General features: G+C 41.2%; 2 protein-coding genes across 6 annotated transcripts in view; both read left to right on the top strand.

The window, feature by feature from the left end:
• LOC140559972 (ubiquitin carboxyl-terminal hydrolase 9X-like) overlaps positions 1 to 15,226 on the top strand; it is a 32,206-nt gene extending 16,980 nt beyond the window's left edge. Inside the window, exons 21-45 of one of the 4 annotated variants that reach the window (XM_072683840.1) lie at positions 2,144 to 2,264; positions 2,376 to 2,506; positions 2,597 to 2,875; positions 2,966 to 3,091; positions 3,209 to 3,346; positions 3,488 to 3,654; positions 4,134 to 4,242; positions 5,148 to 5,294; positions 6,697 to 6,843; positions 6,952 to 7,159; positions 7,350 to 7,570; positions 7,832 to 7,950; positions 8,098 to 8,271; positions 8,355 to 8,496; positions 8,667 to 9,426; positions 9,602 to 9,725; positions 9,834 to 10,059; positions 10,363 to 10,492; positions 10,875 to 11,060; positions 11,200 to 11,420; positions 11,538 to 11,626; positions 11,990 to 12,146; positions 12,263 to 12,475; positions 12,593 to 12,688; positions 12,775 to 15,226. In XM_072683840.1, the coding sequence (XP_072539941.1) occupies positions 2,144 to 2,264; positions 2,376 to 2,506; positions 2,597 to 2,875; positions 2,966 to 3,091; positions 3,209 to 3,346; positions 3,488 to 3,654; positions 4,134 to 4,242; positions 5,148 to 5,294; positions 6,697 to 6,843; positions 6,952 to 7,159; positions 7,350 to 7,570; positions 7,832 to 7,950; positions 8,098 to 8,271; positions 8,355 to 8,496; positions 8,667 to 9,426; positions 9,602 to 9,725; positions 9,834 to 10,059; positions 10,363 to 10,492; positions 10,875 to 11,060; positions 11,200 to 11,420; positions 11,538 to 11,626; positions 11,990 to 12,146; positions 12,263 to 12,475; positions 12,593 to 12,688; positions 12,775 to 12,912 (4,569 nt within the window). In that variant the 3' untranslated portion in view covers positions 12,913 to 15,226. Of the gene's footprint in view, positions 1 to 2,143; positions 2,265 to 2,375; positions 2,507 to 2,596; positions 2,876 to 2,965; positions 3,092 to 3,208; positions 3,347 to 3,487; positions 3,655 to 4,133; positions 4,243 to 5,147; positions 5,295 to 6,696; positions 6,844 to 6,951; positions 7,160 to 7,349; positions 7,571 to 7,759; positions 7,951 to 8,097; positions 8,272 to 8,354; positions 8,497 to 8,666; positions 9,427 to 9,601; positions 9,726 to 9,833; positions 10,064 to 10,362; positions 10,493 to 10,874; positions 11,061 to 11,199; positions 11,421 to 11,537; positions 11,627 to 11,989; positions 12,147 to 12,262; positions 12,476 to 12,592; positions 12,689 to 12,774 lie in introns of those variants that run through there. The other 3 variants (XM_072683839.1, XM_072683838.1, XM_072683841.1) reach the window with 3 other exon arrangements.
• Positions 15,227 to 16,373: 1,147 nt separating this feature from the next.
• On the top strand, positions 16,374 to 26,984 carry ddx3xb (DEAD-box helicase 3 X-linked b). 2 transcript variants are annotated; one of them, XM_072683836.1, is made up of 19 exons: positions 16,374 to 16,686; positions 17,881 to 17,929; positions 18,225 to 18,272; positions 19,198 to 19,383; positions 19,474 to 19,603; positions 19,708 to 19,815; positions 19,892 to 19,991; positions 20,102 to 20,237; positions 20,320 to 20,417; positions 20,498 to 20,596; positions 21,117 to 21,277; positions 21,377 to 21,521; positions 21,797 to 21,941; positions 22,223 to 22,273; positions 22,692 to 22,873; positions 23,176 to 23,293; positions 23,418 to 23,571; positions 23,903 to 24,027; positions 24,184 to 26,984. In XM_072683836.1, exons 1-19 carry the CDS (start codon positions 16,642 to 16,644, stop codon positions 24,255 to 24,257), a joined length of 2,154 nt encoding a protein of 717 aa, XP_072539937.1. In that variant the 5' UTR covers positions 16,374 to 16,641; the 3' UTR covers positions 24,258 to 26,984. The 2 variants fall into 2 exon arrangements, with proteins under 2 accessions (XP_072539937.1, XP_072539935.1); XM_072683834.1 differs by having other exon boundaries at positions 23,903 to 24,033.
• Positions 26,985 to 27,059: the final 75 nt, after the last annotated feature.

Here is a 27,059-nt window from a genome sequence, read left to right as displayed (position 1 = left end):
TAATCATGGTGTAGTATAACTTGAGAGTAATGATGGGTAATAGTAAGAGTAATGAGAGAAATGATGGTTGGGTCGTAACCCTCATTACTTTAATCTTAGTAATACATGTGACAAAACTGTTCTTTATGAAATCTGTATTGATATAAGTGGCAACTAATTTAATTGTCAATTAGTTGGTTACATCATTCGCGTTTAATTGCTGCGGATTAATTGTCAAAGTTTAACCATAACAGTGAGGAATACTGCTGATGTTACTTTTTGCAGTAATAATACCCTAGATCTTAACGCAGAGCTGCAGTGAAAACATGCAGAATGAGCAGCTGTGTGTCATGTAAATGGACTGTGTGCATAAAACCATTGTCCGGGGAGCAATCTGATTTGTAGTGATTCAGTCCAATTCAGTCAATCAAGCATGTGGCCAGTACTTTTATAGATTGGATACATTAAATCAGATTTGACAGTTTGTTTCTTTTTTGTATCCTATTTATGTTACTGTGTTAAGGTCATAAATGGACATCATCCACAGCATAAAGCAACATAAATGGCAACTGTGGGAACTTTTGTTATCTGCAATTTTTAAGGTTGAACTAGTACACTTTATTGCAGTTACAGGCATGTACAATTTGTGTGCACAGCTATATAAAATAAAATGTCACCAAAACCTATATATAGTGGGTAAAAAAAGTATTTAGTCAGTCACCAATTGTGCAAGTTCTCCCACTTAAAAAGATAAGAGAGGCCTGTAAGAGACAAAGAGACAAAATGAGGAAAAAAAAATCTGAAAGTCACATTGTCTGATTTTTAAAGAATTTATTTGCAAATAATGGTGGAAAATAAGTATTTGGTCAATAACAAAAGTTCATCTCAATACTTTGTTATATATCCTTTGTTGGCAATGACAGAGGTCAAACGTTTTCTGTAAGTCTTCACAAGGTTTGCACACAGCGTTGCTGGTATGTTGGCCCATTCCTCCATGCAGTGATGTTTTGGGGCTGTCGGCGGGCAACACAGACTTTCAACTCCCTCCAAAGGGAGGGACAGCCCCAAAGCATGATGTTGCCACCTCCATGCTTCACAGTTGGTATGGTGTTCTTTGGATGCAACTCGGCATTCACTCTCCTCCAAACACAACGAGTTGTGTTTGTAACAAACAGTTCTACTTTGGTTTCATCTGACCATAAGACATTCTCCCAGTACTCTTCCAGAACATCCAAATGCTCTCTAGCAAACTTCAGACGCGCCCGGATAGGTACTGGCTTAAGCAGGGGAACACGTCTGGCACTGCAAGATCTGAGTCCCTGGCGGCGTAGTGTGTTACTGACGGTAGCCTTTATAACGTTGGTCCCAGTTTTTTGCAGGTCATTCACTAGGTCCCCCCGTGTGGTTCTGGGATTTTTTGCTCACCGTTCTTGTGATCATTTTGACCCCACGGGCTGAGATCTTGAGTGGAGCCCCTGATCGAGGGATCTTGTAGGTCTCCCATTTTCTGATTATTGCTCCCACAGTAGATTTCTTCTCACCAAGCTGCTTGCCTATTGCAGATTGTCTTTCCAGCCTGGTGCAGGTCTACAATTTTGTTTCTGGTGTCCTTCGACAGTTCTTTGGTCTTCATCATAGTGGAGTTTGGAGTTTGACTGTTTGAGGTTGTGGGCAGGTGTCTGTTATACTGTTAACGAGTTCAAACAGGTGTCATGCTCGAGGACAGAGAAGCCTCTTAAAGAAGTTGCACGTCTGTGATGGCCAGAAATCTTGCTTGTTTGTAGGTGACCAAATACTTATTTTCCACCATTATTTGCAAATAAATTGTTTCAAAATCAGACAATGTCTTTTTCAGAATTTTTTTTCTCATTTTGTCTCTCATAGTTGAGGTCTACCTATGATGTCAATTACAGGCCTCTCTCATTTTTTTAAGTGAGAGAACTTGCACAATTGGTGACTAAATATTTTTTTTCCCCACTGTAAAATAGGTTTGGGTGACATTTTTGTTTCGCACATCTTAGGAACTAAGTAATCACTGAAATGTTAAAGAATTGTGTATCATGTAAATATAAAAAAAAGTTGCTGCTGCATATTAGAGTAAGCCAAGTAAAAAGTTAAAAAGTATGAGTGTGCTTCCACCAGTAATACTGTCTTGCTCCTTCAGATCATGTCTCTGCACTTGCGATATATCTCGTTCCTTTGGCAAGTTGCTGATTTGGGCTGCACCTTAAACATGCCTCTGCTCCGGGATGGGGCCAGGGTCCTTATGAAGCTCATCCCTCCAGGTTTCTTATTCAGTACTCTGTTGCCACTATTACAGATTGTCTTTAAAATAGTTTCCACTTTGTGTGAATACAATCCCTAATGGTTTGAAAATCTGATTTATGTCTCTGTAGATAACACTACAGTGGAGAACCTGCGAGCAATTTGCCTGGATCATGCTAAGCTGGGAGAGAACAGCCTTAGTCCCACGTTAGACTCCCGCTTCTTCGGACCCTCACCTTCACAAGTGCTCTACCTTACTGAGGTGTGATGATTAATGTGATGGTGTGTGTTTCTGTGCAAAGAAGATGCAAAGAAAGACCTTGACAGCTGACTTTTATTTTTTTCATGTCAGGTCGTGTATGCCCTTCTGATGCCAGCCAGTGGCACTCTGGGTGAAGATGCCAGTGACTTTCAATACAACTTTTTGAAGAGCGGAGGTCTCCCGCTGGTGCTGGGCATGCTCACTAGGAACAACTTTTTGCCCAATGCTGACATGGAGACACGGCGTGGAGCCTACCTCAATGCCTTGAAGATCGCTAAGCTCCTGCTCACTGCTATTGGCTTTGGGCATGTCAAAGCTGTGGCAGAGGCATGCCAACCTGTGGTGGAGGGAACCAACCCTGCATCACCTGTAAGAGACATTTAATATTGCTTTTTTTAAGTACAAATGTAATAGCTAAGAGAAGGCCCCTGCATAATTAGCTATTTATTTGTCCCTCAGATAAATCAGGCAACACATGACCAAGCCCTGGTGCTTCAGAATGCTCTCCAGAACATTCCCAACCCTGCCTCAGAGTGTATGCTACGCAATGTAGCTATACGATTGGCCCAGCAAATCTCTGATGAGGTACATGAGGCTTTATATTAAAATTGTACTGTCAAATCCTAGATGTACATTGAACCCCCCCCCCCCCAGTGAACCAGTTTTACATTTCAAATTTCCATATTGTTGCACAAATCTCAGAATTTCTTCCAGGCTTCAAAATATATCCCAGATATCTGTGTAATACGGGCAGTACAGAAGATTGTTTGGGCATCAGGATGTGGGAGCGTACAGCTGGTCTTTAGCTCCAATGAAGAGATCAGCAAGATCTATGAGAAGGTAAAATGACCAGCTTTTTTCCTCTCCTTAATATCTAGTTTGATGGAATGACGTTCCTCTTAGCAGACAATTTCAGTTTGTTAGCATTATGTCATAATTACAGCAATGCAGTCAAGTGTACTAATTAGTGGTGTTTTGCAGACAAATGCCGGTAATGAGCCTGATACAGAGGATGAGCAGGTGTGCTGTGAGGCCCTGGAGGCCATGACGCTGTGCTTCGCTCTCATGCCCACAGCCTTGGACACTCTCAGCAAGGAAAAGGCCTGGCAGACCTTCATCATTGACCTTTTACTGCACTGCCAGAGCAAGTTGGTATCACAGGCACATTTGTGTACATTTGGTCACATAACGTTCTATATTACTTGCAAAATACACTATATGTCCAAATGTTTGTGGACACCCTTTCTTATTTCGCATTTGGATACTAAGTTGTGTCCATTGCTGTCATTGATGTACAAATGTGCCCACACTCAGTTTGTCTGTTCACTGTAGAGATGTATTGCTAATAGAATAGCATTCTCTGGAGCAGACACACATGAACCTCTTGGCACTATGCTTCCCCTGCACAATACCTTTTGGAAGAAACCATGAATGAGCAGGTGTCCCATTACTTTTGTCCATATAGTGTGTGTGTGTGTGTGTGTGTGTGTGTACTTTTTGGTTTTTTAGAAGTTATATATTTTAATGTTATGTATAATATTTTCTTCAGAATATTGTTACGGTAGTACTACTTTTATCTTTCTTAAATGGGTTGTGTTTTTCAGTCGTACACTCTGTATGTATGCAGGTCAGTGCGTCAGATGGCTCAGGAGCAATTTTTCCTTATGGCCACCAGGTGTTGCATGGGCCACCGACCTCTTCTCTTCTTCATCACTCTGCTCTTTACTGTTCTGGGAGTGAGTAGCCTGTACTAAGAAAAATATTACTACCGTTTATCTGCAGGTATTCTTGGTTAGCTCATTGTGACCTGTAAAAGGAAGACTAATGTATGGTTGCTGTGGTGTATGTGTACAATACACACTAATTTTATAATTTCTAAAAGGATGCTGATTAGGGATGTCCTGATCCGAACCACACATTTTAATGCATCGGGTATCTATTGTTTTAAGCCCGATCCAGTTCTGACCCTTTGTTATTACCGTTCTGGCAGAGCGCCCTTTTTCGTCTTCTAGATGGCACTAAAAGAAACTATTCACAGTCCGCAGCAGTGAGGAGTGTTCTCAGAAGGTAACGGTTTAGAGTCTGTGAACTGCATTACAATGAAACGTGAAAACTTGGCCTAACATCCATGGTTCTAGTGCTTTGACTGATTAGCTGCTTTTCCGCCAGACATTTGTGCATTTTGTGCTGTTTTTACCAATGCCTCCCAAAAAAAAGTCCAGTTAAATACACTCTCGCCACGTCTTTCGCTTTTGGACTATGACTGGTTAGAAACTGTACCAGAAGCTGTTATCACTGGGAGTACAGCATGCTTTTCTTTGGTCTTAAACCAGCACTCAACAGTGTGTTCAAAGCAGCAGTAGTAGTAGACTACTAGTAGTAGTATGCACACATTGTAGAAAATAAAATCATAGCATCTTTACGGCACTATAAAATTGTTATTTCAAATTGGTCACCACCAAAATAATTAGTTCAGGGTGTGTGTTGGCCAATGATCAGCATTAAGGTACTCTAATTGGTTTGTGGTCCACAACTGAATCGGGACACCAAATCTCCGTTGGTGACAAAATGCATATACCACAGCACATTATTCAGTGTATGGTTGTTGCATTGACTGGACAATTTGCTGTTTCCCCTCCAGAGCACTGCAAAGGAAAGAGCAAAGCATGCTGGTGATTACTTCACCCTCTTAAGGCACTTGCTCAACTACGCATACAACAGCAACATCAACCTGCCCAATGCTGAGGTCCTCCTTAACAATGAGATTGACTGGCTAAAGAGAATCAGGGTGTGTTCATCCAGTCTGTTTACATTATATTAAGTGCAAACAACCCATACTTTAACTCTGAACAAATTATGAAAATACTTGTAAAGATTGTTTTTTCATTATTTTACTATGTGTGCTGGTGATAAAAATGAACAAATCCATGTGTTGGCTAGGGGGTTCAAGTAGAAATCTTAATTCTTCAAACTAGCCTATTTTAAGGAATTCTTGTTATTTCTTATTATATATGTTTACATGCTTTTATTCAACTGTGATTCACTAAATTGCCAAAAGTATTCACTTACCCATCCAAATCATTGAAGTCAGTTGTTCCAATCAATTCCATGGCCCCAGGTGTATAAAACCAAGCACCTAGGCATGCAGACTGCTTCTACAAACAAAAAAAAAGAATGGGTTGGAGCTCAGTGAATTCCAGCATGGTACTGTGATGTGATGCCACCTGTGCAACAAGTCCAGTCGTGAACTTTCCTCGCTACTAAATATTCCACAGTCAAGAGTCAATCGCTACAGACCTCCAAACTTCATATGGCCTTCAGATTAGCTCAAAACAGTGCATAGAGAGCTTGATTGAATGGGTTTCCATGGCAGAGCAGCTGCATCCAAGCCTTGCATCACCAAGTGCAATGCAAAGCGCCGGTTATAGTGGAGACCTGTTCTCTGAAGTGACGAATCACGCTTCTCCGCCTGGCAATCCCATGGACGAGTCTGAGTTTGGCGGTTGCCCAAAGAAACGGTACTTCTCTAACTGCATTGGATAAAGTTTGGTGGAGGGGTGATTATAGTGTGGAGTTGTTTTTCAGCAGTTGAGTTCGGCCCTTTAGTTCCAGTGAAAGGAACTCTTAATGCTTCAGCTTACCAAGAGATTTTGGTCAATTTCATGCTTCCAACTTAGTCCCTTTCTGTTCCTCTTCCAACATGACTGCTCACTAGTGCACAAAGTAAGGTACATAAAGAAATGGATGAGCGGGTTTGGTGTAGAAGAACTTGACTGGCCTGTACCTCAACCCGATAGGGATTAATAGGGATTAATTAGAACGGTGACTGTGAGCCAGCGTCCAACATCTGTGTCTGACCTAACAAACGCGCTTCTGGAAGAAAGGTCAAAAATGTCCATAAACACACTCCTAAACCTTGCGAAAAGCCTTCCCAGAAGAGTTGAAGCCATTCTAGCTGGCCTGGCATCATATTAAACTTAAAATTATGGATTAAGAATGGGATGTTACTCAAGTTTATATGCATGTGAATGCTTTTGGCAATATAGTGTATATTAGTGTAATGTTAGACATTGTGCATACCAAGCTAAATAGTTCTTAGTTGTGATTAGGTGCCTAAAAGTTTTACAAAGTACTGTGTTGCCTTATTTTTATTCCACATATTCATTGACTTGTATTTAAATTGATACAAGGATGAGGTCAAGAGAACAGGGGAGACTGGGGTGGAAGAGACCATTCTAGAAGGTCATCTGGGGGTGACAAAGGAACTGTTGGCCTTCCAGACACCTGAAAAGAAATTCTGCATTGGCTGTGAAAAGGGTGGTGCAAACCTCATCAAGGTGAATAGCAGATAACATTAACTGTAAAAAAAATGAAAATGAAAACCAACCTTACATGATGACATCATGTAATAATTCCCACTCCTCTTTTTCTTTTCCTGTCTACAGGAGCTAATAGATGATTTCATCTTTCCAGCATCTAATGTTTATCTACAGTATATGAAGACTGGCGAGTTTCCTGCTGAACAGGCGATTCCAGTATGCAGTAGTCCTGCTACTATTAATGCTGGCTTTGAACTGCTTGTAGCACTTGCTGTTGGATGTGTACGCAACCTGAAACAGATTGTTGACACGCTCACGGATATGTACTACCAAGGCAAGTGTCTTGATATTGCACTGATAACCAGTTCGTAGAATATTTTGGTATAAAGCTGGACCTAGATCAGCTTCTAGACGAATATTCAGTTAATCTGACTTTATCAGGGGGATGTTCTTTTGCGGGGAGCTTTTTGTATGTGTAGCGTTTTTAATGAATGAAAATGAAAACACTAACCTCTCACTGTCAGGCTGTGAGGCACTTACTGAGTGGGAGTACCTCCCACCTGTGGGGCCACGGCCCATTAAAGGATTTGTGGGTCTGAAGAATGCAGGAGCCACATGCTATATGAACTCAGTGATTCAGCAGTTGTACATGATCCCTCCAATCCGAAATGGCATTCTGGCCATTGAGGGCACTGGCAGTGATGTGGATGACGACATGTCCGGAGATGAAAAGCAGGATAATGAGGTAGATGTTGCACAGCATTATGTCTATTTCTACAATGAGGTATACTATTCCTTAGTAGCATTTTAGGACACCATATAGACAGTTTTATTTGGCCATCATGGCAGACAAAGCAGCAGATCTTTTTGCCAGTCCCATATTCTTAGAGCTTCCAAACCTTTTGTCCAAACATGACCTATTATTGTGCTGCAGAGTAATGTGGACCCCAGGGATGAAGTGTTCAGTTATCACCACCAGTTTGATGACAAGCCCTCTCTTAATAAGGCTGAGGACCGCAAGGAGTACAATATTGGAGTGCTGCGCCACCTGCAGGTCATCTTCGGCCATCTTGCTGCATCCAGACTGCAGTATTATGTACCGAGAGGCTTCTGGAAACAATTCAGGTAATGTCACAATTATTTTCTATAAATAAAAAAATTTAAACCTTTTATTAAATTAAAAACTTGAAGTTCTCCCTTCTTGGAGTTTCATTACAGTTGTTCTTTTATTATGCATTTGGTTTACTCTGTTTCTCATAACTTGTTTTACAGGTTATGGGGTGAGCCAGTCAATCTGAGGGAACAGCATGATGCCCTAGAGTTTTTTAACTCTTTGGTAGACAGCCTGGATGAGGCACTAAAGGCTCTTGGCCATCCCAGCATGCTCAGCAGAGTCTTAGGTGGCTCATTTGCAGACCAGAAAATCTGCCAGGGTTGTCCCCACAGGTGAGGGTTGCCTGTGTATGAACAAGTTTCCTGTCTTAAAGTTTGGAAGATGTGTAAAACAAAGGCCATATTTATGTTGTTAGGTATGAGTGTGAGGAGTCATTCACCACACTGAATGTAGACATCAGGAATCATCAGAATCTCCTTGACTCCATGGAACAGTATGTCAAAGGGGACTTACTGGAAGGAGCCAATGCTTATCATTGTGAAAAGTGCAACAAGAAGGTACCTGCAATAAGGACTTGCCCTGTTCAGACTTTTATACTTAAATTTCATAATTGTGTTGTCTCTTTGGTGTTTGTTCTTGTTTTGTTTTTTTTGTTTTTTTTTTTTGTGCAGTGAGACAATTATGTTCTAATTATATCGGTCTTAATAATGTCTTTCTCACTCTATAGGTTGATACAGTAAAGCGCCTCTTGATTAAGAAGCTCCCCCCGGTACTGGCCATCCAGCTGAAACGATTTGACTACGACTGGGAACGGGAGTGTGCTATTAAGTTCAATGACTACTTTGAGTTTCCACGTGAGCTGGACATGGAGCCATACACAGTGGCAGGTGTTGCCAAGCTGGAGGGTGATGACCTGTCTCCGGAGAGCCAGGTCATCCATCAGAACCCATCTTTGGAGTCCGAGTCTGACGGAAGCTCCCGTTATCGGCTGGTGGGAGTGCTGGTGCACTCAGGCCAAGCAAGTGGAGGACACTATTACTCCTACATTGTCCAGCGGCATGGCAACGGAAGTGATGGCCAAAGGGATCGGTGGTATAAGTTTGATGATGGGGACGTCACAGAGTGCAAGATGGATGATGATGAGGAGATGAAGAACCAGTGCTTCGGAGGAGAGTATATGGGCGAGGTGTTCGACCATATGATGAAGCGTATGTCATACCGGCGACAAAAGCGCTGGTGGAACGCCTACATCCTTTTCTATGAGCGCATGGACAGAGCGGGGGGCGACAGTGACCTGTTAAACTACATAGCTGAGCTAACGCTCATGCCGAAGCCCCACCAGCTTAAAATGCCTTCGGCTATTGAGTGCAGTGTGCGAAAACAGAATGTACAGTTCATGCACAGCCGCATGCAGTACAGCCTAGAGTACTTCCAGTTCATCAAAAAATTACTCACCTGCAATAGTGTGTATCTGAACCCTCCCCCAGGTATGACCTAGAAAGAAATACTTTAATTTGTCTAGTGCTGTAATCAGATTTGCATTCATTGTTATAAAGACACTATCATGTGAGAATCTGTCATCTGTAGTTTATATTTGGGTATATTGGATTGTTTGATTGCTGTGCATTTAAAAAACAGTTGTTTCCTATTTGGTTTAACAAGGTCAAGATCACCTACTACCTGAGGCTGAAGAAATATCAATGATAAGTATTCAGCTTGCTGCTAGATTCCTGTTTAGCACAGGATTTCACACAAAAAAAGTGGTCCGAGGCCCTGCTAGTGACTGGTGAGTGTACATGCAGAAAATGGTTTTAGTGGCTGTTTTTACCAACTTTTAAAATGATTCATTTGATAAACAGGGTTTTAAAATAAATATTTATTATTCCTCATTTAGGTATGACGCCCTGTGCATCTTATTGCGTCACAGTAAGAGTGTCCGCAGCTGGTTTGCACACAATGTCCTCTTTGCCTTCCCCACACGGTTCTCTGAGTATTTATTGGAATGCCCGAGTGCTGAAGTCCGGGGAGCCTTCTCCAAGCTCATAGTCTTCATTGCACACTTCTCACTGCAGGACGGACCATGCCCTGCTCCCGTAACCTCACCGGCGTCCTCCACGCAGGTAAGTGAGTAAGATGCATACATATAAGTTGTAAATTGTCCAATGGCTGAATTATACTTCTGTGCCTGTGTATCTATGAGGATGCACGCCTATATTAACACCAAACAGAGCACTGGTGCTTGGTCCAACTCCAAGGGCCCTTTTCTGAGTTGCATAGTTTTATCAGGATGTTCTCCAGAGTATTCTGGAGATTTTATACTTTAGTGCAGAGATTTGGATATAATAATTTAAGTCTAAATTTATATATAGTAAATTCAGATTAAGGTTTTTTTTTCTCCCCCATTTACTTGTTCTGGGCCACAGACTTGTGACAGTCTGACTCTGAGTGATCACCTGTTGCGGGCGGTGCTAAACCTGTTGAGGAGGGAGGTGTCTGAGCACGGACGTCACCTTCAACAGTACTTCAACCTCTTTGTCATGTATGCCAACTTGGGTAAGAATTTAAGGGTTAATTGGATTGTGCAACAGTGAGATCTCTACAAGCCTTCCATTGCCTTTGCAAATGAAAAGCAATGGAATTCTTCCACTGCACACCATCCTGTAATGATATTTAAAACCAGTGTCTTAAATCCACCGGAATTCCAAAATGTTTAGTAGAGATCCCTTGACGTTTTCCTACTCAGTATTAATTTGCTGGACTAATTACAGTTACCAATTTAATACAGCTTGTGTGCACATCTTGATGTGGTTTTAGATGGGTATGGGAGAATCTGTTTGAGTTGTACATCTATAGTGAACACTATTTGAATATATTTGAAACAATGTAAGCATATCATGAATACCAGACTGTAATAATCACTTTTTGGGGTCGGTAGGTTTGGCAGAAAAGACGCAGCTGTTGAAGTTGAGTGTGCCGGCTACGTTTATGCTGGTGGCTTTAGATGAGGGTCCTGGCCCTCCAATTAAGTACCAGTACGCAGAGCTCGGCAAGCTTTACACAGTAGTATCTCAGCTGGTGCGATGTTGTGATGTGTCATCACGCATGCAGTCCTCAATTAATGGTGAGTAATTTCAATGATTTAATGGAGTTGAAGGCACTAGCTCATTCTCAGAAAGTGTTTATAAAACCAAAGACATAATATCTTGTTTGTTTAAAAATTTTTTTTTTTTGTTTGTTTTTTGTCAATTCTTCCTCCTCAGGTAATCCAGCTCTTCCAAACCCATATGGTGACTCCAACCTCACAGCCCCAATCATGCCTCTCCAGCAGCTGGTGGCAGAAATACTTTTTGTGCGCACCAGCTATGTAAAAAAGATTATTGAGGACTGCAGTAACTCTGAAGAGACAGTCAAACTGCTACGTTTCTGCTGCTGGGAGAACCCTCAGTTCTCCTCCACCGTACTGAGTGAACTTCTCTGGCAGGTCGGTCAGGCACTTACCTTTAAGCTGATTACCATTTGTTGAGTTGTGGTTTTAAAATGTCTTGTTTTCTTGTTATACCATTATAGGCTTAGATTTGTTTATGATTTGTGTTGTTAGGTGGCATACTCTTACACTTATGAGCTGAGGCCTTACCTGGACCTGCTACTCCAAATCCTGCTGATTGAGGACTCATGGCAGACACACCGGTAATGTTTTCACATGCATTGAGTTCTATATCTAGATAATAATTTTATAATTCTATAAAAGCCTTTTTTCCCATCAAAATGTGGATTAAAGCACTTTATTTGCCAACTGTACTGGATTTACAGTGACTGAACCAAGAAAATACATTATTTTTTTAAGACTGATCACATAGGGATTCTTGTTTTACTATATTTTACTGTGTTTTTATTTCTGCATTATGAAGGGACTTGGTAATGGTAATGGTCCGAATTTGTGGTTGGCCTGTCCATTGCAGTCTGACAGTAATGATTGATTTGCCTGCCTACCTGTTTGCAGACAATAAATACAATTTGCCTTGCTTTTAATGACTCTTTCTGCATCTGCAGAATCCATAATGTGCTAAAGGGGATTCCTGATGACCGGGATGGCTTATTTGATACCATCCAGCGCTCCAAGAACCACTACCAAAAAAGAGCATATCAGTGCATCAAGTGCATGGTTGCGCTCTTCAGCAACTGCTCTGTGGCATATCAGATCCTGCAGGTGAGGCATTTAAGATGTGTGACCTGTTTCAAGTAAGACTACAAGAAGAGTTAGTGGAACAATAAATATGCTGATTTGAATATGCCGTTTTCACTTTTTGTGTGCATGCTCTGCAGAGTAATGGGGATTTGAAAAGGAAATGGACATGGGCTGTGGAGTGGTTGGGCGATGAGCTGGAGAGGAGGCCATACACGGGGAACCCTCAATACAGCTACAACAACTGGTCTCCCCCAGTACAGAGTAATGAAACCTCTAATGGCTACTTCCTCGAACGATCTCACAGTGCCAGGATGACGCTGGCCAAGGCTTGTGAACTCTGTCCTGAGGAGGTGAGTTAATAAAACTGTTGTCTCTTATTTTACCTTTTTCATGATTTGTTTATCCTTGTTTAGTACTTGATGCCCATTGAGATGTTCTGTGGCTAATATGCTACATCTGATTGACAGGAACCTGATGATCAGGAAGCTCCTGATGATCATGATTCTTCCCCACCAGAAGACACAGCACTTTACCCCCACTCACCTGGGACACAGTATCAGCAGGTAACGCACCATAAAAACTATACAGTAGTAATAATTGGGACCAGTGTCAATATACCAGTTTTTAACTCTCCCTCTCCTTTACATAGCCGAACAACCACCCCCATGGGCAGCCATACACAGGACCAGCTGCCCAGCACATGAACAACCCTCAGCGTCCACCCCAGAGGCCTCAGGAGAGTTGGGAGGGCACAGAGGAGGTGCCCCCTGTGCAAACGAAGGAGTAGCCAACCGCTTCAAGCCTTGCCTCTCGACCCTGTCCCAATCCTGTCTACATGACGGCTTTGTTGGGAAATGCCCAGGCTTCATGAGCACTTGCCATCGTTCATCGAGCAACTTCTAACTCCCCTTACAACTCCTCTATCCCACTTTCTCAGCTTACTCTGTCCTCTGCATCTGTAATAGTAACCCCCCCCCATGTCAGAATTCTTTCTGCCTGTCCCTATGTCCCAGGAAACAGTTGATTGAGTTACTTGGGTAGATTTAAGACTCAAAACTGACTGCCCTGGTGAACTTCATACACAAACACACTTTCCCATACACATACATTCAAACATACTATGTACAGCACTTTGTGTAAAGAAGGATTTCCTGTTGGGTAATTGCGTTCAGAAATGATGATGGTGTACATAGTGTGTATACATTGGGACCGTTACCAACTGTAACAGCAACTGCCAAATTTTCTGTTGGTGTCCAAGATTTGATCATCTACAAGATCTTTAAACAGAAAAAAAGACTAAATATTGGGCATATGGGATGCAGATAAGACTTGGTCTCTGAACTGTGTGTGTGGGTGTGTATGGGGGGTGGTGGGGGGGTGTGGTGAGGTTGTGAACTAATGCCACTGCTGGGTTCTAGTGGATAATGTAGTCTGATTGCACCAAGGCTAATAAAAAAAAGCTGATGCCCTTCAGTAACTCTCCACAGGGTCTTTCGTTTGACTTAGTGTCGGTATGAGGGATTGAAACGTGTGGATCTAAAAGCACTTATCTGCATTTTTTCCACCCATCTTATTTTGGTTGGTTTGGAGTTTAGGGTTGTTTTATCTTTGACACTGCTGCGCTACTTTAACCCCTCTGCCTCTACTTTCACATGATATTGGTCTCATTAGCAGGTATTAAGGTGGAAAAGGCTGCTCAGCTGCAGCTTACCTCTGCAGTCCCTCATTTCCTGTCTCTTGCTCTCTACAAGTTAGCATTTAGACTTCTGGTGTATTGGGACATCTTGAAAAGGGTAGCACTTTGAGATTTGTGTAAAAGGCAAGAAAAGGCTTTTGCTTGGATTGACCTAGTTGTGATTCAACCCCTAGGACTTCTCCGGCCGCTGTACAGTCAGTTTTCAGCCACATACCCGTAACTCTGTATCTAAGGAAATTTTGTCAGTTACAGGGTTAGTTTTAGTGTGATGCTTTGCGACTAGCATTCTGCGGGACTTAAGGTCTGAACATACTGTACTACATTAAATTGATGAATGTGTGGGTTTCATTCATGCTTTTGTCTGAAATACCAAAAAAAAAACATGGCAAAAGATTAATCAAGCTCACAAGATTATATATATAGCTTTTCTTTTATAGAGGTTATTTTGCTGAATTTGCAAAGAAAGGGTGTTTTGATTTAAAAGTAAAAAATGTCTGTTATTTTTATGAGGAGATTTACTGTACAGATATGTTGTGCTCCTGTTTTGTTTTTTTTGTTCTTGATGACTTGGTTTGGCGATGCTGTAAAGTTGATTTTGGAGCTACAGTAGCCATGTTTCTCTTGATTTCCTTCTCTGCACAAAAGTACAATAACAAGCTCTTTGCTCTACAAGTAAAAATAAACATGTAAATGCAATGCAAACTTTATTAGCTTTTTAATGTTTCATTTGTGGTACATTTTTGTAAATATCTGATGCACGCAAAAAGGAAAAAAAGCATAGGTAAGGAAAAATGTCTTATGGTTGTAAAACAAGTCGTCTCGTCGAATCTTTCCTTGATAGACTGCATCACATTTTCCAGAGTGCTATAGAAAATACCAGGATTTGCTGGAGGCTGCCCTGAAACACCTGCCAAATCCAAACCAGTGGCCTATAGACTGGCTGTTACAGCCTGACGTGTGGCTGCAGAATCTCTGCAGATTTTTGGTAACACTTGGCACCAATAATGCTGGACAAGGTTTTTGCCAACATGTCAGAGAGTGGCAGGAACCCATATGGACCCAGCGGATTGGTGATTCCCTCCTCATCCACCTTAACAAGCACTACAGGTCATTGTACTCTCAGCCCATCTGTTAAGAATGCGTTCTCTTAAACTGAGAGGTCTCACAGTGTTCAACTTGTTTCTATGTTCATTTTGTTTTCTCCCCTTTTTCTTTCTGTAAATGATTTGCCTTTTGATTGATTTATTATTATTGTTATTATTATTTGTTTTTGGTATAATTTGGAATTCTAAAGCTATTTGTGAAACATGCATGGATAATATTCCCTGATCGGCCTTAGAGCACTGTACAAACCCAGCACACTGTAAAATTATACTTTAAAGGTAAATAAAAAATGGTATTTGAATTGAGGTTGTGCCATATGTTGTTGAGTGCTATAAGGTATTTACAGATTTGCAATTTACAATTCTGATTATTAGTATTATAATATTACCACACTGCTATTATTAAAATAGCAACAAAAAAAAAACTTATTCTGGTATATTCTTTTTTTTATTTGTTCTATTATAAGTAGTGAATACTGTTATGTACAGTAACTTCAGTATTATTGCTGAATGCCTTGTTTTATTGTGCTGAATGGGAAAGGCAATCCCTTCTCTAAACTTTTCCCTTTTTTCTAGTGCTGCCTGAATTTGTCTTCCACTAAATGAGAGAGGATCTGCAGTGAATTAGTCTGGCTGATCCTCTAAACATATGCTCTCTCACTCCCTCAACACAGCTCCACCAAACAAAATACAAAATATTTATACTGCGTCATACCACGTTAACACCAGTATGACGCAGAGGGAAAATAAGTGTTTCATTGTCCCTTACAGTATGTAAACATGGAATATAGCTATACCCATTAGTATACACACTTCAGTACTGTCTGTTTAAAATTTTCCTAAAGACTATATAACCTGTTAAATATAGATATGCACACTTACATATAGGCCATAGAGGAAAAAGCTATTGTATTACAGGAAATAGTGGTGATATATTTTAGTATTTTAAAATATAGGTGTTGAAATACTGGGTTTACAAGACAAGAAATGTTAATTGTTAATGAAAGTGTCCAGAATTATAGTGTAGTTTAAGGTAGAAAGGAAGTAAATCTGACATTTGAAAGTGTCCCTAAACATATGCTCTGCTGAGGTAGCTACACAATCTGGAAAAAGTGTTGCCTCATCGGAACATAGGAAAACAGGCTGGGTGACAAAATGTGTGTTTGTATGTACACACTAACGATAATAAGCGTGGTTAAACAAAGGAAAGGAGACGAAAACCGAGAGCAACCACTGCTGCAGATACGAATATTTAACTTAAAATTAATTTTAAATTGTATTGTTGAAAAATCGGTTTAAAAGTGTGAAGACTTTTGAAGTAAAAAGGGGGAAAAGCCATTTGCTTTGCTTTCCGCCACAAACGTCGCGATATTACAGCACGATGACGCCGTGAGTGTTCAGCCAATAAAGCAACGCGCTTCCCTCTCGATTCTTATTCCACTACGGACACAGGACGAACTCTGTAGCTTAAGAGCTTAGGTCGAGTTCAGGCACGGCAGAAAACAGAGAAACATTTACTTTTAGCATTTGGAAATAATATTGAAGCCAAATAGTTGTTGTTTTACGTGACGTTTATACCGGGCATATTGGGTAGCTCTTTTCATTTGAAAGTTGGTACAGAAAAACGTCGACAAAAAAGCACTAGGAGGACACAGCTACATACCGGCAAACAAAGAAACCCTTTCTCAGAGAAACAACTAATCAATCCTCTTTAGTTATGAGTCATGTGGCCGTCGAAAATGTACACGGTCTAGACCAGCAGGTAAGTGAAAGACGGTGTTTAATTTTATGCTCTCCGTTGGCCAGCGTTATCATTGAAGTTGAAATTTGGGCGATACTCATGGAGTCCTGGCTTGTGCTCGAGTTGGCTAAGCTAGCTAGCCAGCAGCTAACTGCGTGTCGTAATTTGCGGGCTAAAATGGAGGTTGGTGGTGTACACGGAGGTAATGGTGATGATGGCGGAACTGCATATTTCAATGCGGCGTTTGTTTCACCCCAGCAGTTCACCGACTCAGGGTAACGTTCAGAACGAAGAGACTCCCAGCAAGGTTTTTTTTGTTAAATCAGTTTTGGTCATTAAGTTTTGTGGGTTTTTTTTTTTTTTTTTTTTTTTTTTTACGCACTTTTTTTCTTTCTCGAATATCAGATCTAAGCAGTAAGCTGATGTGAAGTAGCCAACGTTAGCGCGATTATCGCGTTTGGTTTAAGTAGCTAAATTACTAATGTTAGTTATAAACACTTTAGCCGGCTAACTTTAGGCGTCTTCTTAGTTTTCGCTGACCGTGGTTTATCTGGGCCTACTTTGTCAATATGCAGGCCCAAACCAGCTAGTGAGCTAGCCGGGGAGCTATTTATTGGAATCGCGGACCGCGTGTTTGGTGTGTTCTGTCGTTAGCTAGCTAGCTACTTTTCTTGATGCCCGATATTTAGTTTCTCTAATGTTAACCTTTTATTTATGACTTAAGTGTTGGTGAGAATCGTTAAGTACGGCACGCGGTGGTAGCGTTACCCATGACTTTGGCCAGGTTTATCCAATGTGCTTAATCCGTTGCTTTTGTACGTCTTTCAGTTCGCTTTGTGAAACCTCACAAACACTCACATTGTCTTAGCTTGTTGGTGCAGGTGATTGTTGCTTAGGCCAACAAACGGATGATATTGAAAACCTTGGAAATTACTTTGCTTTCTATCACGTTTCCCATATATGGACAGTTCATTACTAGATGTATTTTTTTCTGATGTATATGATCTCTACGCACAAGCCGTGGTGCTAGGCCAAAAATAGCTAAGCACATAGCTCTAAAGCCACAAGGCTCCATTGTTTTGTTGTTCTGCTCCAGATATTTGTGGCCTTTGTCACTTCAGTTTGTTTTAATTTAATTCTTTAATTGAATACATAGTTTGACCTGTTTGTTTCCTTTTTGCGCTTCCCCTGTTCAATAAAATGATTGTTTTTCAGCTGGCTGTCCTAGACTTGAACTCTGATGTACAAGGAGGAGGTACTGGCAGTAAGTATCTGTTTACTGAGTACACTTTGGTCCTGATAATTCAACCAAGTGATAGCTTCAATTGGTCTGGCCAGTAATTCATAATGCTTTAATTTGTGAGGGAGCAGGGTAGTTGCTACATCTGGTTTTGCGTCTCCTGTCAGCGAGCTTAGTTAAGGTCTGTAAATGACCAGTTTTTTGAAACTGGGTCTCACAGTGGGACATGTTAAAGATCTTTGGCCATTAGATGGTGCAAAGCGACCCTAGAAATTGCTTGTTTCAGTTTGCCATCCTAACAAAAGCTCTCTGTCACCAGGGCGTTACATTCCACCTCATTTAAGGAACAAGGAGGCTTCCAAGAATGGTAAGGGTGTCCTTTGTTTCTTTGTACCTCCAATTTTATTTTTCTATTAGTGTTAAAAAAATTATTTACACACACATATATGCATGCATGCACACACACACACACACACACACACGTCAGTCTTATAATTTAAGTTTGTAAGCATGTTTGGGTACCAAATACAGTAGTTAAGTTTTTTTTCAAGGAGAAGCTCATTGCTCCTCATAGAGGCCCCACCTCACAACTTGCATGGCTTAAAGGGCCTGCTGCTGACACCTTGGTGCCAGATGCCACAGGGTGCTTTTAGAGGTCATGAGTCTGTGGCTCCAATGGTCAGATTTGGTGTGAAGGCGCAAGGTGAACCTACTGGGTTTTTGTTCACCTTAGTATGTGTTGTGAATTTCATACTATAGCAAGCATATGTTTGTGGGTAATTTGATTCTCCTCTTAGATTATGTGGACATTGAAAGTCTGAGTTAGTCATCTTTGAGTTTTGCTTTAGTATTTTAAAACATTTTCTCGCTTGATGCAGACTGGACATCTGACTGCCTGATTTCTTAAAACATGCCTTGAAAGCTTAAATGCCACAGTAACATCTGTCTTTATGTAATTTCTGGTTGTTGGCTGGTGTTTTCAGTTTTCTTTGCCAGTGTTTTTCTAGGCAGGACAAATTTGGATCAGTGGTGTTTAAATGCATCGTAGTGTAATCAAGCTGTATAGCTGCTGCTGCAGATTTCTGGAGTCTGAAACTAGAGTTGGGTATCAAATTAAGAACTAATGTTTGGGTGTAGTGGGATATGAGTAAACACAACTTGCTTTACAAAGCATGCCTGAAGCTGCAAGCAAAAAAGGGTGCATGCAAGCAGAGCTCAAGATCTTTTTAGGAAAACCAACCCTGTAATTTGTAACCGTTTAGTTCTTTTCTTGTGGAAATGTCAATGTGCAGACGCTCCTGGTGGATGGGATGGTGGTCGCAGCAATGGGTTTGTAAATGGTTACCATGATGGCCGTGACAACCGTGTGAATGGAGGCAGTGCTTTTGGTAGTCGAGGGCCCGTACGCAATGACCGTGGGGGCAGAGGAGGTTACAGAGGCAGGGGCAGTGGCTCCTTCCAGCCAGGACAAAACACAGGTGAGTACAGAAGAGTCCAGGATTGTGTCTAAGGGTGAAAAAAAAAAATAAAGGTTTAAGTTGACTGACTTTAAAATATTTTATTTCTAGGCTTTGGCTATGACAAAGATGGAGGTGGATGGAATGCTACTAAAGACAATGCCTATAGCAGCTTTGGTGGACGTTCTGACCGGGGCAAGTCTGCCTTCTTTAGTGATCGTGGGTCCTCTTCCAGGGGAAGGTAATGCAATACCCTCCTTTAAACAAGTATGAGCCTGAGCTATTTACTTTAAGAGTGAACATGACTCCACAGATATCAGTGAAGATAAACATCTGAATTGATAGGTATGAGCGTGGAGGTTTTGGTGGTGGAGGAAACGGCCGTTGGGTTGAGGAGTCCAGAGATGATGAGGACTGGTCCAAACCTCTGGCCCCAAATGAAAGGCTGGAACAGTAAGTATGAACCCTTGTGGGGTGTTGTGTGGGGTAAAGAAAAAGGCCAGTGTTCCTAATTGTCTGTTTCTCTTAGCGAGCTCTTCTCTGGGAGCAATACAGGGATTAACTTTGAGAAATATGATGACATTCCTGTTGAAGCCACTGGCCACAACTGCCCTCAACACATTGAGAGTGTGAGTTACCTTACACATGCCTCACATACTCTTTAGAGTGTTGAGTCTTTTAAATCGAAACCTCTCTTTAGGGGTATAATTTTTGCATAATGTTTCTGTTTTGTGTACAGTTTCATGATGTGGAAATGGGAGAGATCGTTATGGGCAACATTACTTTGAGCCGCTACACACGCCCCACTCCAGTCCAGAAACATGCTATTCCAATCATCAAATCCAAAAGAGACCTAATGGCATGTGCACAAACAGGTCAGATATCAATAGAACTTCACCAGCTGAAGCCTGAGAGTGAATGAAGCGTTTGAGTTGATGTTTTTTTGTTTCTTCTAAGGCTCTGGTAAAACTGCAGCTTTCCTGTTGCCTGTGCTAAGCCAGATTTACACAGATGGACCAGGTGAAGCCCTACAGGCTGCAAAGAACAGTGGCCAGGTGAGTGGATCTTAAAGACCTTTTTTGTGCAGACACTTGGTGATCAATTAACTGTGTGGGCTAACTGTCTTCTGCTGTAGGAAAATGGAAGATATGGACGTCGTAAACAGTATCCCATTTCGCTTGTTCTGGCTCCCACTAGAGAACTGGCTCTTCAGATATATGATGAGGCCAGAAAGGTAATCACTCCCTGGTGACTCAAGACCAACTGTTGCACAGATCGCTATGATGTCTGGTGGTTATGGACATATTTAGGAAGAGATTACTGTCTGCTAGTGGAAAGGACATGCTGTTACAACTTTATGTAGGTCATTAGTTTACTGGGTGGTATTTAAATGTTTTTAAAATGTATAGATACAACCATTCATGTTATGACATGGTCATAACTGACAGTAGAAAACATGGGTCTGATCAAATGTGAACCTCAGTACAGAAGAGGGGGAAATGGCTTTTAATTGTATGCCTTTTAAGCACTGATTTTAAAATGGGTGTAGTCATCCTAAATCCCACTTAATTTCTCTGACTTATGTTGAAATGGTGTCCTTAAAGAACATCTATATGGACAAAGTCAGAATTGCCTGTACTTCACTATTAGGGGTTTTGTATGTTTTTTTGCACATTGCTCCTGGTCATTTGGCATGCTTGAGTTCTGAAACTGGCTTTAATTTCACTAACTCTCCTCTCCCTAAACCTGTGTAGTTTGCATACCGTTCACGGGTGCGCCCGTGTGTGGTGTATGGAGGAGCTGACATTGGCCAACAGATTCGTGACCTAGAGAGGGGCTGCCACTTGCTGGTGGCGACACCCGGTCGTCTTGTAGACATGATGGAGAGGGGCAAGATTGGCTTGGATTATTGCAAGTGAGTCAGTGGCATTGCATGTTTTGGTGAGTCTTTTGGTAAAGAGTGTGGCTTTTCATGATAAAAGCAAGGGTAAAAAGTTTCTATTTTTCACTGCAGTTACTTGGTCCTGGATGAGGCTGATAGGATGTTGGACATGGGTTTCGAGCCACAGATCCGTCGTATTGTAGAGCAGGACACCATGCCTCCCAAAGGACTGCGCCAGACTATGATGTTCAGTGCAACCTTCCCAAAAGAGATCCAAGTATGAAAACTGTATATAAATGATTTGCCAAGAACACTTATAAACCTAGGTTTTTATTGGTGCTGTTTTGTACATTTAATCACATACACAGTGTATTGTATTGGTACGCTTGACCTATTTCTGGTTAGTTTCATTTCTGGATCTTATTTCCTGACCATACTATTTCTTTGGCTCTTTATGAAAACCTAGAATTTGCTGATTTTTGGGGTGGGCCCTGATTATTTTGGGTAATGCTACAGGTCTTTGGACTAATTCTTTTATTGGGTCTCTTTTAGATCCTTGCACGTGACTTCCTGGAAGATTACATCTTTTTGGCAGTGGGCCGTGTGGGTTCCACCTCTGAGAACATTACCCAAAAAGTGGTCTGGGTTGAGGAAAGTGATAAGAGATCCTTCCTGCTTGACCTTCTCAATGCCACAGGTGAATTAGAGCTATGTAATTGCAATGTTGCAAACATTCTTTATTTTATGTTTGGCAGGATGTACACAGCAGAAAGGCTGCTTTGTTTGAGGAATTCTTTATACAGGACATGTCTGCAGCTTTATTTCTAAACCATTTTCAAATCCACACTTCTGTGAATGAGGAGAGAAAAGACATAAGTTCCTAGTTATCTTTACAGACATGATCGCACTGTAATTTGAAACTGTTTCAGTGGGTTAGCAATACATAAAGCTTATTGTGAGGTCTGGTTTTATCCAAAGTCATACCAAGCGAGGTTCAGGACAATACAGGAGAAAACAGGGAGAAACCTGGTGAGTAGATTTATTTTAACCCCCACCCTGTTGAGCTATGTCAATTCTTTGCTTTAAGGTTTGTTTTGTTTTATTTATTTATTTATCATTTATTTGTTTTTGTTTTGGGCACAGACTTGTGCATGCAACAATGCCCCTTCCTCGGTTAAACTGTGGACATTTGTACATGTTTCATTCCCCCATAACACCATTATTGAGGGGGGAGAAACGCTGTACTCATTGTTTTTTATGGTTTCCCTTTTCATCTTTGGGTTTGTAACTTGTGCAACATGGCTGGTGAAAGCTTCCCATATGAGACTGACAAAAGCAAAGACCAGTTTCTGGTTCCTACATGCAATTTTTTATTATTATTTATTTATTTTATTTTTAAATCACAAATTCAGACATGCCATATTCAAGTCTCCTCCTATCCCAACAGGTAAAGACTCTCTCACACTCGTGTTTGTGGAAACTAAAAAGGGTGCAGATGCACTGGAGGACTTCCTGTATCGTGAGGGCTATGCCTGCACCAGTATCCATGGAGACCGTTCGCAGAGAGATCGTGAGGAAGCACTTAATCAGTTCCGCTCAGGACGATGCCCAATTCTAGTTGCTACTGCTGTATGTACTATCTTAAGCTTTCTTTTGCTTGGGAAGTAGGGCTCCAAATAATTCATTATCAACTAGCTTCATAATTATGCTCATTTTCTTGGAGGCAGAGGCTTAAGTAACCTTGCATGCTTAAGCCATGGGTGGTTTATACTTGTGTTTCAAGGAAGATCTTCAAGCAATTGGTAGATTGAAGACATTAGATTTCCTAGTAATGAGCCTTGAACTAAGCATTTGCTCAGTAACAGTGATGTGGCAGGCAATTGATTTAGTTGGTTTTGATCTGGCAATGAGTGGTTGTCTTTGTCACACAGGTAGCTGCACGTGGTCTGGACATCTCTAACGTGAAACATGTCATTAACTTTGACTTGCCCAGTGACATTGAGGAGTATGTGCATCGTATTGGTCGTACTGGTCGTGTGGGCAACCTTGGTAATAACTACATTTTGTTTGCTGTAGTGTTTAACAAGTGTGTAGTTTTTTTTTTTTTTTTTTTTTTTTTTTTTTTTTTTACAAGGGTAACTATTCAGTCTTTATGACCTACCTATTTCTTTAGGTCTTGCTACTTCGTTCTTCAATGATAAAAACAGCAACATTACCAAGGATCTACTGGATATTCTAGTTGAGGCTAAACAGGAAGTACCTTCTTGGTTGGAGAGCCTAGCTTATGAGCATCAACACAAGAGCAGCAGCCGTGGCCGCTCAAAGAGGTAACCACCCCCCCTGCTTTTCATGCAGTCCTAGTCCTGTTTGTTTTGGTGTTTTAAAACGAAGGAATGTACCAGTTTCTCATGAGGGAGATCTAAAGATATGGTGCTGGGCAATGCTATTAAATAATCAATCTTGATCTTGGTTAACAGTTTATATATTAAACAAATGCTAACACATTTGCTAAATGGTGGTTATCTGTGGTGATGTGACTACACATGTAGTAGTGTTAAGGGACAGTGCATAAACACACTGGGAAAATGCTAACAATTTAAATCATGGTAACTGATTCTGAATATTTTAACGAACTACTTATTAATTACTCCCTCCAAGATTCTCTGGTGGGTTTGGAGCCAGAGATTATCGTCAGACCGCCAGCAGCAGCAGCAGTGGAGGCTTTGGTAGCCGTGGCAGTCGTAACACAGGGGGCCATGGCGGAAACCGTGGATTTGGTGGTGGTAAGGGTTGGTTTCGCTCAGGAAAACTCTGATTGGGGGATGAGCCTTTATACATACATACATGCATGCATAATTCAGATAACCGTCTGGATTATTTTAAGTGTGCGCTTCTCGTCATCTAATTTGTTTAATCTTTTTTTGGGGGGGGCTCCTTAGGTGGATTTGGAAACTTCTACAATAGTGATGGCTATGGAGGAAACTACTCTCAGGTGGACTGGTGGGGTAACTAACTCCATCCCTCCCACTCTCCATCTCTCCAACCCCACTCTCCACGATCAGTGGGTCATCATACCAAACTCGCTGAATGGAAACCACATGTAACTTAGCCAGACAACTTACCCTGTGTAGCTTTCAAGAACTCTACAGTACATTACCAGCTGTGATTCTCTGACCACATCCCAAAATGATGCATACCACTGGCTGTAGAAAATGGGGTTGCCAGGGTGATTGATGGCTTTGGCCACAGGGGAACCAGTCTTCAGACTTGCTTGTCTGTAGAAAGACAAAAAGGAGGGAAAAATGCAGAAGTATACTTTATTTGAATCTTTTGGCTCATTTTCCCACCACACCGCATTGCTTTCTTTGTAGTACTTGAGAATCATTTGTTAGTTAATGTACTGTGCCTTTAAATTTTGACTTGATTTTGTTTTTAAATGTCAGACTGGCTAACACTTGGCCACATTTGTGGTTTGTTTCTGCTTTTTTTTTTTTATTTATTTTTTTTTCTTCCCCTCCCCTTACATCACTTTGTTTTTTGAAGGTAAGAAATTTCAGCTTGTGCTCAATCAAACCTTGGCAAACTCTGGGATGGTCTAATTTTGATCTTGTTCTGAACTTCAAATTTGTCACCAGGTCACCAGACTGCTGTTGCAAAGTGGCCTGGCCCTCACTTGATTGGCTTTCACTCTTGCTTGACAGTGTTGCAAGGGAATAAAATTGTTCTTGCTCACTCTATCCTGAGGAGGTACGTCTTGGGGATGTGGTAGTTGTCTGGAAAGAAATACCAAGCCATTCCAGGTTCTGATCTCTTAATATCCATAGTCATGCTGCTGTTCAGGAACAGCCTGTACCTTCTTTCACACCAGTGTTTGGATGTGATGCTTGATTGCTCCCACTTCTGAATTGTAACATTTCAGGCAGCTAGTTCAGTGCCACAAACTAGCCGTTTGGAGGAAGTGCATTGGTTTATTCACTTGAACTATTGTTTCTTACTTGAACTATTATGGAGCTGGCTATTTGGAAGTTTTTTTTTCTTTATTTAATGAAATGGTGTACTCCAAGCTACTGCCATAATGAAAAGGTCAAATGGCTACACCGCATCAGAGTGGACTGGCCCTAAAGCCAATCCTGTCTCTGCAGTAATTCGCATGCTAGTGTTCTTGTTTTTTGGTCAAGGAGATTCAAGTTTCTGCAGCAGGCTTTTTTAATATAGAACATCATCCAGATTTTTTCTTTCTCTCTTCCCAAGCTGTGTTGAATTTTGAATAGACATCCTCGGACTTGCACTAGAGACATGGCTCCCCTTTGAGACCTCCAGGAGCTTGGGGCTGGAAAAATCAGAAATGTTGTACACAGCTAAAGAAACTGCACATGGGGAGACTAAGACTGGCGAGATTGCAGTTTTGGCATAACACTTAATTTTTTTTCTTTCTTTGTAGTGGATGAGGTTTCCATGGCATTCTGGCCAAAGACAGGGTTGCAGGTTTTCCACCCATTCCTCCCTTTACTGTAAGCTACAGCAGTTGAGCTGCTGTGCGGTACTGTGGAGACCAGACCAGTAGTTGGTTAGAGTAACTGGCAGTGCTCACCCCTCCCGTTCAGCTGACGAGGTTTAAGGGGGGTGGGCGGGATACTACATTTAACTGAAGTGCAATAGATTTCCTTGTGTGTTGTGCCTTTTGACATTGACAAGTGTGAGAAATGGTGAACTGAAGCAGATGCACTGACAGTATTGTGGTAACTTAAAATGAGTGGTGCTATTTAGGTCTAGGCCCATGTATGTTATGCCCATCGAGTTTTACGAAAAAATGTTCTTTTATTGCACATCTAGAGTTTTATATAAATGTCTTGAGTGCGTGTCCTTAAGCTTCCAAATAATTGTGTGTGGAGACTGTAAAAACGCAGCTTGTTTACAAAAGGGGAAGGGTTCTCAATATTAACAAGGATCGATTTGGGACCAGGGAATCAGCAGTGGGGAATTTAGCTATTTGCACACGGATTACTAGATTCTACTTTTGCTGCTAGTTTGTGTAACTTATTGAGCATTTTTGAGAAATATTTATTTTTATAAGCCTAAAAGTGATTGTTTCAAGTAACTTGACCAAAAGACAGTACAAAAACACTGGCACTTGAATGTTGAATGTCACCCGTATGCGTGAAATTTATATATTTCGGGGTAGTGTGAGCTTTTTAAAGTTTAAGGTCATTTTGGACTGTCAAAATCCACTCTTGTAGCCTCAATGGCCAACAATTTCAGTCACACTTAATTGGCAGACAAAATTTAAAAGCGAACAATGCCAAGGTTTGGACAAAAGATCAAAACATTTTTTTCCTAAATATCAGTGAAGTGTCCAGATTGTCCAGGTTTTTTTGTTTTGTGTTTTTTGGGTTTTGTATGTTTTTTGAATCCCCACCCCCCCACCCCCTCCCCAGTGAATGTCTGGCACATGGCAATCTTAAAGAAAACATGTGGTTATTTTCTTGTTGCGTTTGGAGAAATTGGGCATTTGGAAACACTGTTCTCTTCCTGGTTTAGTGGGAAATTCAATTAGTCTTAAGGAGCAGATGTTCAGTTTAAATGTGTTGAACAGGTAAAGACAAGCTTTCAGTTCACCAAACCATGACAAGGAACACCACCGGAGCCCTTAGTTAGAATTTGCTTTATGTACTAGTTTAGAAGCTGTGCACTGCACGAGAACATTGTATGATTTTACCAAAATAAAGTTTGAAATGGCAAAGATTGCATTTACTTAATTATTGACCATCTTCTTTACTATATCCCAAACACAATTGAAGTTAGAAAGTACACTGTG

This window comes from Salminus brasiliensis, chromosome 7, assembly GCF_030463535.1.
Source record: "Salminus brasiliensis chromosome 7, fSalBra1.hap2, whole genome shotgun sequence".
NCBI lineage: Eukaryota > Metazoa > Chordata > Actinopteri > Characiformes > Bryconidae > Salminus > Salminus brasiliensis.
Note: the sequence above shows the minus strand (reverse complement) of the source record. Positions and strands in the feature narration are given on the sequence as shown.